This window comes from Lates calcarifer, linkage group LG16_LG22, assembly GCF_001640805.2.
Source record: "Lates calcarifer isolate ASB-BC8 linkage group LG16_LG22, TLL_Latcal_v3, whole genome shotgun sequence".
Classification (NCBI taxonomy): Eukaryota; Metazoa; Chordata; class Actinopteri; family Centropomidae; genus Lates; species Lates calcarifer.
This window is the reverse complement of record NC_066848.1, coordinates 5,513,328-5,532,948: the sequence shown is the minus strand read 5'-3', so window position 1 is coordinate 5,532,948 and position 19,621 is coordinate 5,513,328. Positions and strand designations below refer to the sequence as shown.

General features: G+C 41.3%; 1 protein-coding gene across 1 annotated transcript in view; it reads left to right on the top strand.

The window, feature by feature from the left end:
- Nucleotides 1-19,621, top strand: part of LOC108894527 (neurexin-1a) — a 233,873-nt gene that overhangs the window by 149,993 nt on the left and 64,259 nt on the right. Inside the window, 1 exon segment of the mRNA XM_051076550.1 lies at nucleotides 1,792-1,973. Within this exon segment, the coding sequence (XP_050932507.1) occupies nucleotides 1,792-1,973 (182 nt within the window).

Genomic DNA, 19,621 nt, shown 5'->3' with positions numbered 1-19,621 from the left:
GGGGCCAACATCAGATATGCATTAGAGGAACAAGAGGGGTTTTCAGCGGTAGCCGGCAGACTTCATGAAAAAGAAATGATGTCTGTCTCGCAAATATATTACACATAATGTCTTTTCCTTTGTAGAAGTCATCAAGCTTCATAACGCTTTGTCCATTAGGAGAACAAGAATGCTTACAGTGTTATTTCATTATGTTTTACAGACGCGAGTTATGCTTTATGAAAACAGTAAATCCCGCCATAGATCTGTATGTCCCAACACCATTTGTTAATCACATTACTGTTAATTAATGATGCAATTCTTTTTCGCTAATGGTTGACCGTGTGTATTGACTCAAATAAGGGAATGAAATTGGAAAAGGAACTTGAGAGTGGAGCGACGCCCCTTAATCACTGCACTGTGAAGAAAAAGCCAGAGGGAAGAAAACAACAGAAATATATAAATAAATGCAAAATTTATCGATAGTTTTATATCCTCATGAACTGGTTTACAAGAAAATATTGGAATTACAGTCAGAATGATTTATAATCTATTGTTCAGGCTGAGGCTGTTTAACTCCCTGCCCCTATGAATATTAACACTCCCTGTCTCTCCCTTGCGCGCTCTCTGTTTCTCCTTCTCACTCTTATACATACACACACACACCCACACACACACACACACACACGTAAATGCATGACACACTAGCAGAGCGCCTTGTCTAATTTTTCATGAAGATAGCTGTTTTTATGCTAATCTGACAGCTGCATTCATTTTCAGCCTTTTTCTCACAGACATTTATTTCCCAATCACATACTAATTCGTTCCCACTCGTACACGCACGTACACACTTTCTTCCATGACCATACTTCTCTATGTCCTGGAAAAAATGAATTGAAACACTATCCTAATGAAGGTTTCTAATTGGAAAGAAATAGGCACTTATTTGATTGAGACAACTCTGACAGCTCTGAAATGGCAAAGTGCCGGATGGTTGGCAAGCATCAAAACCTGAGACTGTGGCTTTACACATGAAGATACTCCCACTTTTAATAGACCACTTCCTTCGTTAGTTGAGATGGACTTATTTCTAACCATCAATTTGATTAGGTCACTGGCAAACTGCCGTGAGGCTTCTTCTCACTGAATAGCTACGTAATTAGAACCACTCTTCCATCTACCAGGTCATGTTCAAACCTTTCATACAGCTTCTAAAGACAACGAGGTAATGCAGCGAGACAGGAAATAGCTGGTTTTGGGGTCAGGAGAAGGGCATAATTGGACCAGTCAGTCAATAATGCTGCCGGCTGCGTCTGCCTTTGAGGCTGCTAATGAAGTGCGAGAGAGACGGGGAGGTGCCCGTTTGGCATGCTGGTTACCTGGGCATCGGGGATATGGCTGCAAATTCACTAGCATTCACTTGTATCTCTTACCTCTAGAGGTGAAGTCAGGCAGTGGCAGTAAAACTGAGTAATTGTGCAGCATTATGAGGAAAGCGGTACCTGCCTCCCTCATTTCCTCTGAATTTTCCCCTACTCATGAATTGACACGAGTGTACTTAAACCCTCAGACAGGGCTGAGAGCTGTTCAAGAGTGATATGTTGCTTGGTGCTTTGCAAAGTCATTACTCAGCACAATATAACACTCCAGAGTGACGGTGCTCTGTACACACGGCATCGATGCTGACTTTTGCTGTGTTAATAATGTTTGTGTTGACAGTCAGTGGTTCACGATCTGATACACAGTTGTGAGGGGGAATACACTGTTAACATCTTCTATTTGTTCTTCTTTCTTTGTTTTTTCTTTCTCTAGCGGGAACAACGTACATATTTGGGCGAGATGGTGGACTGATCACATACACGTGGCCGCCAAATGACCGTCCCAGCACGAGGGCAGATCGGCTAGCCATTGGTTTCAGCACGCACCTGAAGGATGCTGTCCTGGTGAGGGTGGATAGCTCCTCTGGTCTCGGAGACTTCTTGAAGCTCCACATCGTAAGTCCAGAACATTTTTTCAAGTGCAGTAGATCAAACTATACACAGTACACTGTACAGCAGTGTGTTAGATTAAAGCTGCTGAAACATATTTACTCAAGCAGCTTCTCACTGTGAGGGATGGGATATTTCTACTATTTTTTAGAGTTTTAGTCATTTCATATTTCTGTTTTTTTTTTTTTCCTCTGTGCTTTTCTCACTGATTTTAAGTGGGCGGGACTCAGTTGAACAAAGATGACATCATTTACTGTGGATTTAGCATTTGAATCAGAATCTTATGACACTTGGTGGGTTTTGTTTGGCTACTGTCAATCAAGTTTTTTAACTACACCAACAAAGTCCCGATGAAGCAGATTATCTGATATTGGAGAAAAATGCTTGAGATTTGAAGCCATGTTTTCAAAATAAGGAGGAGGTCATCATCTAATGCAAGATAATGATGACAAATCTGTTCATGTGTGTATGGTAAAGGAGCTTGCTGCTCTCCTGTTTCGTGTTATGGCTGTGTGCGTGCAGCAGCAACTGAGGGAAATGGTGTGGTGAGAAGGGTTGGTTCCATACAGTGCATCTCTGACCTGGACATAATTCTGCTGGCTACCACATGACCTTCCTCTCACTAGCACCCATTTACTGACAACACCACTGATGCTGGCCAGGAACATACAGCAACATTGCACGCACATATACACACACACTCAGTAAAGCTACAGACCAGCACACACACACACAAACATGAAATTGGTCTTGAAGTTTGCCTCAACCCCAGCTGTCCACACATCGAGATTTGCACATACAGTGGGCACACAGTGACATAAGCAGGTCTCTCCTGAGGACACGGAGCAGCCGTGGTGGTGTTCTTTTGAGACACCTCCGTACTCACTCTGCGTAGAAATGCTTTTTTGACACTTTTTTTTCTCCCCACGCCTCAGGGCCAAGTGATTTTTAGCCCCTAGTTTTAATCTGGGAGTAACTGGCCAATGTAAAACGATACAACCTTTTTCATGCGTGCAATCCATCAGCAAATGTCACAAAGGGACACAAACAAGATGTTCAAACGAACATAAATTGGAATATGGGTGTAAAAGGACAGATGTGCTCACTCAGATGTGCAAATGCTCCTTGTGCGTTCTGCAGCTTTCTGGGCTCCTTTCCACCTGCACATAACACCTGAACAGGGATGAAACAGGCAAGATTTCCTTTATACATTATTTTCATGTGAGTGATGAAAAATGTCTTCCCCAGAGATTTGCATAAACAGGGCCCCTTTTTTAAATGAAATGACACAACAGGGCTTTGCAATGCAGCTCATCCCAATGCAGCACTGACTTAATATACATACAAATTTGCTCACTTGCTTGTAAAACAGGCAGACTCACTGACTTATTTTTGAACAATTCACAACCTTTTGCAATTCATTCAAGCATTATGTAGTTAATTGTAATTCAGGTCCCCCAAAAAGTAAAGGTGAATTCCTAGAGATCCCGTGGTTTGCACCTGGTGCACTGCAGCTATAGCATATAGCAGTATGGTGTGTCACATACATTACAACATTTCTCTTGCACTAGAGTCAGTTCACAAAGAGAGGTTAGTTGAGGAAAGACACAGGTTATATCATAGTGGAAACATCTCTTAAGAAGACAGGCTTTAGGTACTAGTGATGAATGTTAGAGGTGGAAGACCTGAGCGGTACAGACGGGTGAGGTGAGAGAGGGAAGTCTTGCATGGAATAACAAGGCTAAGAGATCATGCAGCTTACAGCAGATGCATGCACAGCCTTGTTGATGAAACATGTAGCATTCCATTGACATTTTACAGGGGAGAAAATGTTGATAAGGCATGTTCTTACAGCGGGGGCAGTGGGTTGTGAGAATCCCCTCTCCTCTCACATCAGCAGTCACTCTGAATGCTTCCTCCTATTTATTTATTTCTGCACATTAATCTGGGGGCTTTGTGAAATGTTGCATTTCATTAGAAAGTGAGAGAAGCGTGAGAGAAAAGGAGTTTTAAAGAGACAGAGGAGAAGCATTAACAGGGGCATGAAGAGACAGAAGGTCATGCTCTTGATCTAGTTATTAAAGTTGAACAACAGAACTGTTAAATACATAAATAACTCAGGATTGAAGTGCATTACAAGATTTTGGTGCTGTGCATTATACATTTGAAAGAGTTACAAATGAAGCACTGAATTTAAATATTCTATCAAATTGAAGTTAAATGATATAAATCTAATAAAACTGTCATGTATGTTTAAAGTGCTTTAGAAGACTTGTTGTAGCGTAACTGATTGTAACATTCAATTGTCATAAGGGCTATTTTCTAAGCTGCGTGCTGCAGCCAAATGGAAGAATAGCAGAAAATTAAATCACAATATATTATGAAATTTGAATACTTATGATACAAACCCTCTAGATATGTGCTTCACGCTTCTGTCTTCTCCTCATTAATTACACAGGAAAGGACGTGTTTTACAGCACTCCATTAAACACAATGAGCTGTGCAAAATTGCCACTTTGATGCGTTTCTTATGCAAGAATAGCAGCACTCAGCTAGTCACCTGCGAAGTTGAACTGAACCCTTGGTGGATCATACTGTAACATGGAATAATATTACAATATAATCACTCTATGGCCTAATTGTATTGGGAGGTAGTTAGTTTCACTCACACTGGACAAATTGTCTTATTCCTAAAAGTAAATGTATTAAATAATTGTGACAGACTGTTGATTTCCAGTGTTGAATATGTAAAAAACAATTTCTGGAGTTGTTAGTAGTTGTTAGTTCATTCAGAGATGCATACTTTACAAACAATGTATTATAAGGCTGATTCCCAATGGTATTCCCTTCAATCCTTTCAGTTACCTCAGCTCTAAGCACAAATGTCTTAGGAGGAGTGTATCTTCAGCTGTATGAGATGGGATTAGACCAGATTTCAGTATTTACCCCCCTCCTTCTTCATCCTCTACATCCCTCACCCCCCTAATCTCCTGCTCCCATTTCATGATGACAGGAAACCCAGCGGGGCTTGAAGGACGCCATCTCAGCTCACACTCTCAAGAGGGAATTTTCCAAGTAATATGTGGAGACTATGATTTAAATGCACCTCAAAGGAATTGTGATCCTTCCCCCGCCTCTCCTTTCTATCGCAGATAAAGACAATGACTGTGAAGTCAGCGAACCATCAAATGTACGACAATCACTTTCTTCAGGCTCATTACTGTAGCGCACATAGAAGCAGGGCTAGATTCATAATAATGTTTCTGCCGTTTCTCCAATTAGGATTCTCCACAATCCCTTTCACTTTTTCTAAGGTGAGGCTTATTCATGAGGCTACTTGAACAAGTATCCCACAAGGATACAAGACTTGTCTGTACATGATAGTGTGCCCTGGCTAAGTATGTACGTATATATAATTAATTGCAGTGCAGCTGAAAGTCAAATCCAGGGAAATATTCATAATGACATTATGCAAAACAGGGTATTATGGATGTAATGATCCTTAGTTTGGCCTATGCAGCAGGGTAATCCATACAGAGGAAGAATTGGAACAAAGTTTATAAAATGTGGGTATGCAGCATCTTCTGTGTAAAACATGCAAATACATTTTACTGTGTAATGACTGTAAAATCTCAGCACAGAATATTATAGTAGAGGCAGATTTTACTTTGATGCTGTTATGGTATTTTATCCCCCGCAAAGGAGGTATCATTTATTTTTCTACACAAACAATGGCGGATGTCTGTTATTGGAAATCCATCTGTACATTTTTAGGAAGCTATTTACTCAGTGAAATGGAGGCTTTGCAGTTGTTTTCTTCCTTTATTTGTTGTCAATGAGCAGCAGTGACAGTGACTATCAGAGGCTCTCCTCGGTCTCAGGCAGGGCCCCTAGGGGCCCAGTGAGCTTGTTTTGTGCTTCCACTCAATCTCTGTGTGGGGGTTGGGGACTATTCCAAGCACTTTCTTCTTTCCTTTCTTCTAATTGCATGCATCCCTTTAAAAAAACAAGCAATGAAGGCACTCTGGCTTAGACACAGCGACACTGTGAAGTTAATGTATTCCATAGAGCAGAGAGGATGGTGGAGAAATAATGACTTCTCTGGTGGAGCACGGCTCCCCTCGGTCCTCCTTTAGCTGACTACCAGAAAGGGGGTTCTTCTTCTGATGGAAGACACCTTTAATTGCAGTTTCAACTCCTGCTCTCTACCCTATTAATCATGTAAAATGGCTTGAGAAGAGAGACTACCAAGCCTGCTGTCTGAGTATCTCCACTTTCAAGTGAGAAAATGTCATCTTTTATGTGTTTTTGCAGTTCACCTTACTGTTGGAGTTCTGATTATGCAAAATTGCGTGCCTCATTAAGTGAATATTGTACTTGCTGATTTGATGCTACAGGTGAGATTGTTACCTGGGAGAGGTGCTGCAGGTGTCTTGAGAGATCTTGTGTCACGCTATCCCCAGTACTCCTATTAAAACACCTGCCCAGGGACTGTATCATATTCTCATCCACTACTCCTGTTAAGGCCTCAAACCCAGTAATTACCTTTCATGCATGCTCTGCACATATACATAGAACCGACCTGCATGTAATGCCCCCAGGATTCACTGGTATACAGCTTTCCTGTATTGCTTGGTCAGTCAAGGCACAGCAGTCTGCTGGGCTCCAGAACAACCAACAGATACCATATTATTATTACAATACATTATGTTTATATCTAGTATAAATGGAAAAGTACTGCAGCAAATATCCTACTGATGTTAACCTGTCTGTGGGTTCAGATTAAGTGTTTGATTCCCTCACCAGCCAAACATTTAAAAATATTATTTAATATTATTATTTAAATATTTTTTATTTGTCGGGCATTTGTGTTATCGTTGTGTTTGAGCAGTTGTCACCTCACAGTTTGGAAACCCACTTTTTCTCCACATTATTTTATCAGCTGTTGCCATGGTAACAATCCCAGTATAGGACTGGGATGGTGTTCTCAGTGCCATGGTGATATGCATTTTAAGCAGTTTCAAAACTAAAGACAGCCAGTTATTTCCAATTTAAAATTGCAGTATCACACCTCTGTTGAGTTTCACTCAAAACTCGTTCATGTGTGTAAAACAGACTGTTGGAAACTAGTGTGAGAAAACTGAGGACAAACCAAGCAGACATCCTGGTTCACAATGATAGAGAGATCAAAACTGAAAGATTCAAACTAAGAAAAATGCTGCAGATTTTGAAAGTTACAAATGTACAGCTGTTCACGAGCACACAGTGTTCCCTTGCAACTTTACATAAAATATGTTAGGCCCAACAAAAAAAAAGCTGAGCTGAAGTATTTTGGTATTAAAGAAACAGTGTCCAAATGCGGATTTGCTCCCCATGAGATTATCCATCATTGAACTGTCATGCTCTAATGAACAGAGGGTAGGAGTAAACACATCCATCTCACAAGTGATTTGACTTTCCATGGTTTGTGCTGACACGAGTCACTCTCACTTCTGGAGTTTCCCCTGGCTCGTGAGGACGATATCTTAAGACAGCCGGAGCTGCTGAACCTTCTCAACTCTCGTCAAAAAGGTCTAAAAGCAACAGAGTGTGTAATTTGAGGATCATCAGTAGAATGCCAGGGAGGGGAAGGTGCTCAAGTGTATTATTTATTTTTCTTCTAATTGAACCATTTGTTTTCCTAGTTTTATTCAGTCTTACAGTTATGAATAACTGTAATTAAGTTTTGATTTTCCCCTGTCTCTCTATACTCCTTTTTGTAGTATCAATTAATCAAAGAAGGAAAACTAGTGATCATAGCTGGATTTGTGTCAATGATGCATATTAACGAACCTCCCCGCTCTAGCCAGCTCTGCCACATTGAAATTCAGAACCAGATGCCATTTTCCCTCTTCCCGTGCTTGCCCCTGGTTTCACTGAGTGTCAATGGAACCAGAACTGCCATTTGCTAGTGAGTATGTTTGGCAGTTTCCAGTGCAGTATGTGGCAAAGCTAGGCTAATGGCACTGTAATGGTGAGTTAATAGCTAACCATGATGAGGAGATGGCAGTGAAAGGGATGGATGAGGGAGCTTCACTGACCATATTTAGTCCCTCAGTGTTGATTCAGACACACAAACATGAATGGGGAGGAGACAGGATAATACTCCTTTTACATATTCCCATGCTCTTCATATAGTTCAGATACAGCAACTGTGCAAGTGGCGATGAATAGTGGTAATAGTATGTAATATCACTGGTAACTATAGCATTGATTTTATGTCAGCTGTGACCGATTGTAGCAAAAGCCTGTATGTGAGCGTGAATGGCCTCCTACCTCTCTTAGTCATAGACGTGGCAGCCACTCGGCTCGGATGATGTACCTGACCTCAAAGAATCAAATCTCATCATCTCCATATTGAGAAGGGACAGCGCTAGAATCACCATTACTCATCTTTCAATTCCAATCATTTCTCAATTTGTTCAAGCTCTTTGCCACTACAAAGCCAAGTGGTCCATGAAGAGGAATGAGGGTCTGTGTGTGCGCATGTGTTTGTGTGTGTGAGAGAGAGAGACAGAGAGAGAGCGAGAGAGAGGAAGATGAGTGCATATGTGTATTTGAGAGGGCAGGACAATAATGTGTCTTCACTTTTATTAGTGTAACAAATCACAGTGAGTACAGCTTGTCATTCGCAAAGCTGTACATCAATACGTTATGGGTTTGGCTCATACAGAGCAATATTGCCATGGCTAACATGGGATAAATTTGATTTCATCGTCAATGTTACATTGTGAGGCATGTTACAGGTTAAGAGCATTGCCATTCTATGTGTTATTACGGTTCGAAGGATGAATTTAGTTTGTATTGGCCTAGTGTTCTCCCTGCAGTCTAGTTGGACTTGTTCCTGTAAAACATTCACAGCTTTTACCTCATCCACTGTTCAAATTTGAAGAATTCTTTTATATTATAAATCTTCAAAGTCGAATCTCAGTATGTCTATGTAGGTATGTATGCGGAAGAGGGAGTGTGTTTGTGTGTGTTTGGGACTAGAGCAGCGCAGCATGGAGTCACTGTAGTTGTTGACTTTTGACACAGCTGCCCCAGGCCTCAGGGAGGGATAAAAATAGTCTCACTCTCTCTCGCTCCATTACAGTGAGCAGAAGTACAGCTCCCAACTAAGACATATGGAGTACTTTTTCATCATCTTTTCTCAATATTTCTCGCATTTATTCTTTTTTTTTTTTTTTTTTTTTCATTTTTGCCACCATTTTCTCTGCTTTATTCCAAAGGATAAAAATGCAAAAGAAATAGGTATATGCTGTGTATCCTTGATAATTTAATTAAGTTTTGACTTATGTACTTATTTGGTCCAACTTCCACTTCCCAAAAATAACAAATTATAATTCCATTTTGTGTGTGTGTGAGAGAGAGAGAGAGAGAGAAAGCAAGAGAGAGAGTATTCCAGGGGTTGTACATTTTTGGTTTTGACTGACAATGTACTGATAATTTAATTGGTTCAATAATTGTGAGTGGACAGCAAAAATAGTCTGCATTAACACTTTAGTTTAAACAATTCTACGGGCTGTTAGTTTTAGCCTTCTCTGTGATTTAAAGACCTCCCTACATTACTCTTTGACTCTGCCTGGACTCTGTGCTGTCATTCAAATCATAGAGTTATATACAGGCCACCTTTTTGGTTCTTGTTGTTCTTGGTGTCCCATAAATATGTCAACAACAAAATGTATCCTCTTTTGAAAAGTTCAGAAATATGCACAATAGCCACAGTATAATTCAAATTTTCTTACATAAAAATTGAATTCATACTTCATAAAGATGCTGCCACACATACACTCTACGCTAAGGCAGCCTGCGGACGAGGGACAAGCAAAGAGTCAATTTGAACCAAGCCAAGTCTGAAATTATTTATACAATTACTCACATATATCCCTGGCAAAAAAAAAATCTTCCAGGGTGCTTCTCAGCTAATTATTTCATAATTGTTGTTGGTGCCCTGTTGTTCATGGCTTCCACAGTGCTTTGTGTGGGGTTGCATGAAATATTAAACAGACAACTTGCCTTGTTCTGGTCAACTTAATTACCTTTTTCACTGCTGTACTGCTCTCATCCCCAGACCCTCGTGCTTTCCATCCAAGCCTGTTTAAAATATAATGCACATACAAGCATTCTGTTTTTAATTATGCACTGCTGTGGAAACATTTTCTAGCATGCCCACAGTGGGTGAATTGCAGTATGCTGTTGGTAGTCTAGCTCAGTTAACTTTAGTTAACTTTATTTAATGAATATTTTTCTTTATTTGATCATGTTTTATCTTATTGAAGAGCATATCGTGCCGTATCTGCCAGGAACAAGAAAACGATGCTCTATTGTTACAGTTTGCTTTCACCAATAAACCGCACAGGCTCATAAAACATTAAGAGTAAATGAGCAGCAGGAAGCTACAGATTGAGAGGCAAGACAGATCATATGAACGTATGGAAATCCGCACAACTGAAACCAATCTTGACTGGAGTTGGTGAGGTGGGGAACTGTATCCGCTTTTAAAATGTCTCAGGCCTCTGGGAGAGCAACCACATTGTCAGCAGAAACACTCATCCTCCTCTTGTCCCCCATTTATGAATAATGGATTTAGTGACCCTCCCTAGATCCCTCATAGCTACCAGTCAATATTACTCAGGTCTGACTAAGAAACACAGAGACTTTAACTCCAATTATACACTATGCAGCACTTGACATTCAAGTTAAATATTGCAGGACTTGTTTATTTTCATCATTGTTATTACCCTAAGGGAAGACTGTCTGACCAGTGTCTTGTCTCTCAACTGTTAAGAGAGTTGCATTCCAGCCAAGCAGTGTTACAGAGCACCTGGTCATAGATAGCTTATTCCACAGCCTCATCAAAGGAAAAGGCTTTGTGTGCATATGAGTGCACCTGCGCATGAAAATATTTCTTTGCCTCTTTGCTATATTAAGAGCTATGCAGTGAAAGTTAGCAGTGTTGTCCATGCAAGAGTAAACAGTCCATGACATGTCAGCAGCCTAGATGTGCAGAGCGCCTCATACAGGGAGATCAAACAGACAGGCACATGTTGTTCCTTTGTCCTCCCTGATCCCTCAGGTAAGCACATGAGGTGAGAAGAGCACCTCTGGATGTGTTGGCCTTGTTCTGCTCAGTCTATCAACCATGCATCGAGCCTTATCTCAGAGGGGAAGAGAGTTGTTGCAGGTAGAAGGTTGAGTTTTGTTTATGTTGCAGTAAATGTTGCACCATAGAAGAGGTGTTAAACTTTATAGTTCATTCTGTGGGTCTTCTGAGTCGCCCGAATGAGTGATGGTTTGGTTTGCTTTTCCCAGAAGGGCAAAGCAAACACCTTGACAACAGTAATTAAAAGTGCATGTGAGGCCTAATTCATTTTCTTCTCTTCGTCTCCTCCCTTCACTTGGCCTAATAAATCAGTTATGCTTGAAGTATCTGCTTCTCCTTAACTCTTTAATTCACCAGTGCATTTTGCGAAATAGCCTTGTGTCTGACAAGGAGCGGCTATAAAAGATGTAGAAAATTGTTGTGGGAATTCTGTGTCTCTGCTGGATCCAGACTGAGCTTAACACTCGATGTCAAAGTTTTAATCTCCCCTCACTGCTGAAGCATTATAATGTCTGGTCGTGTATGAAGCAGAAACATCTACAGTACAGATGAGGGTTACTAAAGTTTATCGAGGTGTTGCTTACTGCTTGGTTCACAACATAATTTACATGGACATGAAGTGCAGTGAAACCACCTCAAATGAAATTAAAACATGTTTACTATGAGAATAGTTTAAGATAAGAAAATGGAATGGGCTGGACATGTCATCCAAGTGCTCTCTTATTGTCCAAAGCCTCAAAAAAGCCACCTTTGCGATCGATACTGTGCCCACCTGTGCCCACTCTTTCGTCTCTGTAGTCATTTCTGAGGCAATTACAGGCCAGAAAGCCGCTGTTATTTATATGAAAATGTAACTGCTATTGAGCGGCAGTGTCGCCCACCACCCTCCTTTAGTCAATAGCAACACAAATCGATGGCCAGCCAGTCAGCCAGTCTGTGTGTGTTTGTTTTTTAATCCATAAACATCCACTCCATAAACTCACAAACCTTGGTCGTCACAGCCATTATTATGGTATTTCCAAGCTAGAAGTAATTGTATAATCATTACCACTTCATGAAATCTTAATAGGCATTGTAGATTAGAGGCAAAAGTAATGGCACGAGCCAGGAACTTGTGACTCCATCAGTAGTAAAACAGATGTCAGGGAAAAGTTTTGTGTCTATCCTGAACTAACTTGTAGCCTTTTTATTGTTTGCAGTCCTCCATCATGTCTGTGGGGATGTTTGTTTAGTTTTAAAGTTTTGATGTGAGCCTGTTCTCACAGGTTCCCTCAAGATATAACATTTTACAAATCAATCATGACCACTGCTTCCAATTTATTTGATAAGAATGTAAACTTGAAAAATGTGGATGTTGCTAGTGTGAATGGCAGCAAGAGCTAGTAGAGTAACAGTAAGCATCACAGTTGTAGACCTAGGAGAGGGTAAATTACAAAGACATGTAAACATCAAATTATCCTCATCAAAAATTGAAGCTACACAACTGCATAAGCGAATATTAACATCTAACTGCATGTGCCAAAGGTGGAGAGTTGACATTTTATCAAAGGTGGAACCTGACAGAAAGGTTTGATATCTCTCAGCCCCACTGGGGACTTCCTAGCACACCCTGGGAAGAGGAAAAGGCCGTGGTGAGAGGAGAGAAGCAGCAGTGAACGAGTCACCCACAAGGCCTTATCGGCCTGTTGTATTATTTCACCACAAAGAACCACAGGAGCCTTATCTCACGCCCATCTCCCTGATAAGGTCTGCTGCCACAAACAAAAATAAAAGACAAAAAGGAGGGTGCAACAGAACAAAATGACAAAGCCGAGCAAGGCTCCTTCAATGTGTTGGCCTTTTATTACCTTGATGACTGATAAAAACCCAAAGACAATGAAGGAGGGAAAGACAGGAGATAAGTTGGAGAAAAGAGAAAGGATAAAACTGGAAAGATAAAGAGTAAGGACTGTGTAAGGCCCAAACATTTCATTAAAGAAAAATCCTGATGTTGGCACAGGGGGATGAGGAGGATAAGATGAAATGAGGGAGGTGGTAGGATTAATTCTGTAAAAGGATACAAGCACACATACACACTCACATGTGTTCATGTTCATCCTACTTGTATATATTGTTTCTGTGTTTTCTGTGTATTGGGAAAGCTACTGACAAGCTGTCAGGTACAGCCTGATCTTCAGGACCTCTTTGACCATTTGTTGCTGCCTCTACGGCCCTCAGGCACTCAGATGTACCCTTGTACACATGTATGAGTGTGTGTGTCCTCCTCACTGTTGGAAGTTATTGAGTACATGTGATTTTTTTCTGCTTGATCTCATTTTTTTAGGAGATAGCCAGGCATGCATGCAAGATCTAAGTCTGTGCAGACACCTGCTGTGGGGGATGAGGCACATATGACTTTTTCATTGGTTTTTATTCAGATGGGCTATGTTACAGTCAATAGCAAGTGTGACATGAAGATTAAAAAAGCCTTAGAAAGAGCACATTAAGCCTGCTTCTTCTTCTCTCCCTCAGCTGTGTGCTCCACCAGGCAGAGTTGCAGGCCAGCCTGGACATAGAGATCCAGACAGTTCTAATGCACAACATTTATCATCATGGCAGTAGTGCTTGCCACCCTGGCCCGATCACTCCCCCTGTTATAAACTACAGTTCTGGAGGAACGCTGAGTCAGGAACGGCCTGAGATCAGATCAGTACTCTAGCATACGGTGAGAGTTGCGTTGGCCCAATTTTTATGACACATTGTTGGCCCATTTGGATTCACACTGTAGTGTAGGAGACACAAACAATATGGAAGGACTTAACCACACTTTTCTGCCCAGTGTAGTTTATTACACCATGTTTTCCATTCCAATAATGGGTACTTGTTTAGGTTTTAGATAAACAATGACTACAATTACAGGACAGTCCTTCAGTGAAGCCTGGCAGATCTATAAGGCTCTGCAGGAATCCATTTCAGTCCCCATGAAATCTTGATTTATTTGCGGTGGTTCTATTGAGGATGGTGGGCAGCCGTTCTTATGCTGCCCGCCAGCAACTGAGGACCATGAATTTTCAGTAGACACCTAGAAATCAGAGTTATAGTTGGCTGTGAAGGACAGATCCCATGGCAGCGCACGCATGCTTGTGTGGTATGAACACGTGTGGTTGTGTGTGTGTGTGTGTGTGGCCTTGTGTGTGTCAGTGAGTGTGAATTGTTCAATAAACTCATCACAGGCCTCATAAAGAAAGCTGACATTTACAGCAAAGCACAAAGGTCAAGGAGTTGGGCCTGATGAGATCATGATGGAGGAAAAGCTATTTTACCCCAGCCACCTCAAGAAATCAAGAGAAGGATAGGAGAGGAAAAATGGAAAGTGAGAAATGAAAACAACAGAAAATAAGTAGCAGTATAAGAAGATTAACCAGAGAACGAAATGACATTTCAGTTTTACAAATGTGAGGGGTAAATATTAAGCTTATGTGGATGAAAGGCTTCATATACAGTACAAGTAAAAGTCAATTTCAGTTTTATTTATATAGTCCAATATCACAAATTTGCCTCAGGGGGCTTTACAATCTGTACAGCATACAACACCCTGTGGCCTTAGACCCTCAAATTGGATAAGGAAAAAACCTTTAAAAAGGAAAAATGGAAGAAACCTTTGGAAGAGCAACAGAGGAAGGATCCTTCTTAAAGTTACAGTATGGGGAATCAGCACCAACATCCACTTAAATAATCTTTTTCAGTACAGATAGAGCACAGAAATCTGCACACTAACACATCTGCCCCCACCATGTGTGTTTCAAAAAGACAACAGACAAAATACAGCAGAATGTACACACTGGTGTTGACTCTTGTGAGTTCACATCTCATAATAAGAGATGGTACCTCATCAATAGACACAAACAAAGAGCTCAGATCAGTGTGCGGTCTCTTTTCAGTCTGTCTCTCTCATAGATGCAACCATTAAATTCACTTTGAGATAGTCAGAGCCAGCTAGCCACCTGGAGTCAGGAGACACCATAAAAGTCCTGTAAACTGTGTGCGTGTAGAATCTTTAGTGATCACTTATACTGATGATTTATGATGCATTCAAAGAGTAGCTGATAGGGCCAGTGTGGATAGACAGCCGGATAATGTAGATCTAATTAAAACTCCCAGAGTGGGACTACAGCGTATGTCTCTGCCGACCCACACACACCGGGCACGGCAATGTCCTCATTAGCACCAACAATGTCACCGGGCCTTGCCAACACACAGCGTTAAAATGTGGTAGAGAGCAAAAAGCGCCCTTTTTCTGTGTGTACCCTGGTGCTTTGAAACTATCCTGATTTCTAAAACCAAGGCCTGACTGCTAACGTGAGCTGCATCTAGAAATGAAGTTAATGAAGACAGTAACATAGAGGGGAGGGAGCCATCAGGCTTCAGTGTTTGAAAGAACCCCAGTTCTGTGTTTGGGGACTGAAAGTGTTGCCAGATTGGCAGCTGAACCTTATGGGTCTCTCATACCTTTGATGAAACACTGAAACTGGTGAGGAAGAGCTGACAGGCACACTCCCTTTGGCCAAGTTCTGTCTTTCTTCTGCGTCTCTGTTGAATTTTTGTTTGTGTGTGTAAGAATGAGAGAGAAAGAGGGCGGGAGAGATAGAGAGACACCATGTGTGTCTATGTGCCTGTTACTGTGTGTGTGTGTTCTGGCTGAGCAGTCATCTGATGAACTGCCTTGCCACGACCAAGGGTTTGTGCACGCCCCAGCCAGTGAGATCCTGTTGTTGTTGTTGTGTTGGTTAACAATGCTCTCCCCCAGCACCACAACTCACAGAGCAGCAGTAAGAGGTTGGCAGACCCTAATGGAAATGTCATCTTCCAGATAAAAGATGGCCCGGCTTTGATGAGAGGGGGAGTTATGGGAGGTGTATAATAAAAGAACCATTTCCAATCGGTTCTGAAGCCAATTTAAGAGCACTGAATGAAGACAGACGCTGTCATAGACAAACTGAAAAGTCAACAGTCACTCATAGCAGTGTGCCAGTTTGTCAGGTAGAGGGACCTTTCAATACAGCACTCCATACTCCTGCCTTGAGTGGGACAGGCAGTAACTCAAAGCCAAAGCTTGATTTGGGAATCAAAAGTCTAGTGTGCATTTTCATCATTGTTCCTCCAAGTTTTCAGTCACACTCAGCTGTGATGCTGCACTCATGCTGTGAATGTTTTCTGACTGATGCCACGCTTATAGAAAATAATGCACGCTCTTCGTAATGTTGTTCTAACCCAGGTGGTACCACTTACTGTGAGAGCATAGTGATAATTGGTTAGAGAAGCGAGCAGTGCTCAGAATTATAAAAATTTGCTGTAAATTGGAAAATGATTTTACTGCATCAGCTGTATTGGGTCTTGTCGCTAGGTTCCAAGCAGTGCATGTGTTGATTGGTTGGTCATTCTGGCAGAAGAGCAATCATTTGGTGCTATTTGACAGATAATATGCTGGCATTAGAGCCTGCACCAAATGTAATGTGGCTGAGTCTCTGCAGGCAAAAACATCTCTGTTCTGGCACAAAAATGGTAGGTAACGGTGAAAAGAAACAGAAACGCAAGGAAACTGTTAATATAGTAAGAGATCAAGTAGTGCTCTAGCACAAATAAGCAGACCTCATGTCCAACTACAGGGAGGGTCACAGAAACTGTCATGTTGAAGGCAAAATGTGAGACACTTGCAAACCAACACCGACTTGTAAATAAATCACATGAGCCTGCTATGGCTGTTGTTATTGTGTTTATTGCTTGGAAACTCCCATACCCAGTTATGTAGTTGTGGGACCTGCAAATTTGCGCTTGAAAAATGTGGGTGTTCTGTACAAAAATTCTGAAGGATGTCAAGCCCCGTATCAACGCCAACACCATTTATAAAAGGGCAAGTTGATAGCTGCTCTAGTCATTAATCTCAGCCTATCCTATTCCTCCTTTTGTTGCTATCTCAGACCACAAGGTGCTGAAAGAGGAGTTGTGATATCAAGTGAAAGTATTCTCTGTCACATCGCCACAGTATAATAATGCATGATGTCCAACGCAAGCTAGAGAAATGATTATGTTAATGCAGGCTTCATAAACAAACATAATGCCTATTTTCCATGTGCCCAATATAATCATATTCATTAATAAGTGCTACCGAAGGGGGAATGATCTATGTAAGTATGTTTCCAGAGCAGTTATTTTTCATAGTCTGCTGTTCATATACCTTGTCTCACCAGGCATTCACTATTTTCTATTCTATGATGTTGCAAAGGTGCTTATGTTGTGTATACATTTGCATATTTATTGCCTGAGGCCTTTGCATAAATGATATTCCCTCAAGTGTGCAAGATGGACAAGAAATGCTTGCGAACACACCTACACTGATGATTGCGAATTGATTTTTGCAAGTTTTTCACAAAAAGAAATTCACGGTATTGTCAAATCAGCCATTTTAATCGGGAAGGATTAAAAGGCATTCGCTAGCCATTGGTATATCTGCGTCTTTTTTTTTTTTTTGGAAAAGTAAAATGCTTAGCATGTTTTGCTTCACTCAGGTGAATGCAAAGAATTTAACGCTCATCATGTCCATTGTGTTCAGACAAAGCTGCTCTCAAGTGGTGGCTCATTCTTCCACTGAATTGTGAAATTGTCAGTCTTAGCATGCACAGCTTCTCAAAGATGACATTCTCCATCACGGACGCGCCCCTTTTTCAAAACAGAATTGGCAGCAACTTCCCTTTTATCTTGTATGCTGATCTTTATTTCACATATTTATGGAATCCGTTTGATAGTTGTTATCATCCTGTCAAGCAGACTGAGGAGTTTGTCAAAGAGAGACAGGAGGGCAAGAGATGATGCTGCAGCGAGGCAGCCATCTTACAGAGAAGCCTTATCATTTCAAAGGCTAAAACGTGTAAGAGTCACAACAAAGACAAAACATAGTCATTTTCTTCAGCCTGTCCCATTGCTTGTCTTCTTTTCACTTTCTCCACTGGAACATATGGTGTGATACTGTAACTGAGTTGCAGCTCTCTCGCTCTCTTCCCTTCTCTGTCTCTGCCTCTACAGTATCTGTCTTTATCTCTCTCTGGAACTATTAGAAGATTAATCAGGCTGTCTTGGCTCTTCTTAGACGCACTCTGCTGATGGTGCTCTTCCACAGGAGAGGCTGGTGGGTGGGTGGCAGCCATTAGAACATGGCAGCACTTTGATCTTCTGGGCTGGATTTACAAAACTGCACTTCTAGCTTCTCACGGAAGGGTGAAGATTTTGAAATGTGAGCAAAAGAGCTGTTAGGTTATGTTTTTTACAGCAAGTTAAGTGCCCTAGAGCTTCTTGTGTCACAGGTTGTTGTTGACGAAATGTTTTGGGGAACCAAATAATTTTGGGGCTTGTAGAAAATGTCAGTTCTGCTCTTCTTTTCATCAAGAGTCCAAATCTGCCCATCTTTTTTCTGAATCTTCAAGCAGCTTCCTCTGAGAGGCACAAATAAGATAACTGACACCTACATGCCCTCCACATTGTCAGTGTAATGACTACAAAGTAATATGTCTCCTGTAACTGCCACCCCACCGCACACACCTTGCTCTGTCAACTCAGCTTAATTAGCAGCAACGATAACGACCTGTAGTGAATTATTGTTTTTAATTATACAATTTTACCGCCTCTACAAATAAGATCAGTGTTTATGGGGTGGATGAGGGCAGTCAGCAAGGAATCATTTACCGTCAGTTTTCCCCTCCAAGCTGAAGTGAGGGTGAATCAATGTACGGCTGCTGAAAAGAGAGAATTAAATCCAATTTCCAGTACTATGATAAAGTGATTACATCACATCAGAAAGTGCCCTATAGCTAAGTATGCAAATCTGAGCACATGCATGTGCAGGCCTGCCTTCAGCAACCACTGACAGCGATGCATGTCTCAGTGCAAATCGAGTGTGCCACACACATACTGCCTCATTCTCCCCTTCTCATAGGAACACACACGCACTCTCGCTTGCACAAATCCAAGCCCACATACACACAGAGACATAAAGAGTCTATTGAGCCATCACATGGATTAATGTTTGGTAGAGTGGGCTTAGATTTGCTCTTGCCATAACAAGGCTCCAGCACTTCTCCTTTGCTTGGATATCCAGCCTTCATGGCCACGTTACACCTGGATGCCTCTGCTAATGGAAGCATTTTATTAGACTTGCATGCAGGAGGCCTGGCACGACCATCTCTTTTTATTATTCATATAGCCCTCTTTCCAGATTCCATGCTCATTTTAGCCCCATGACCCCTCCATCAGGGCATCACAGAGTTTTTTTATACAATATGTGAACAGTTTGGGGGTATAGATGCACAGTGTTGTTTCTTGCCACTACTGTTTTGCTGTCATTTCACAGAAAATCAATAACCTTATTGATATTCTTCGCTCTGTAATAGGTCTTCAGGATACTGTTACATGATGATGATATCACATCTCCTATTTAGGTTACATAGTTTTTCAGATACAAAAGATAAACTTTACCTGCGCA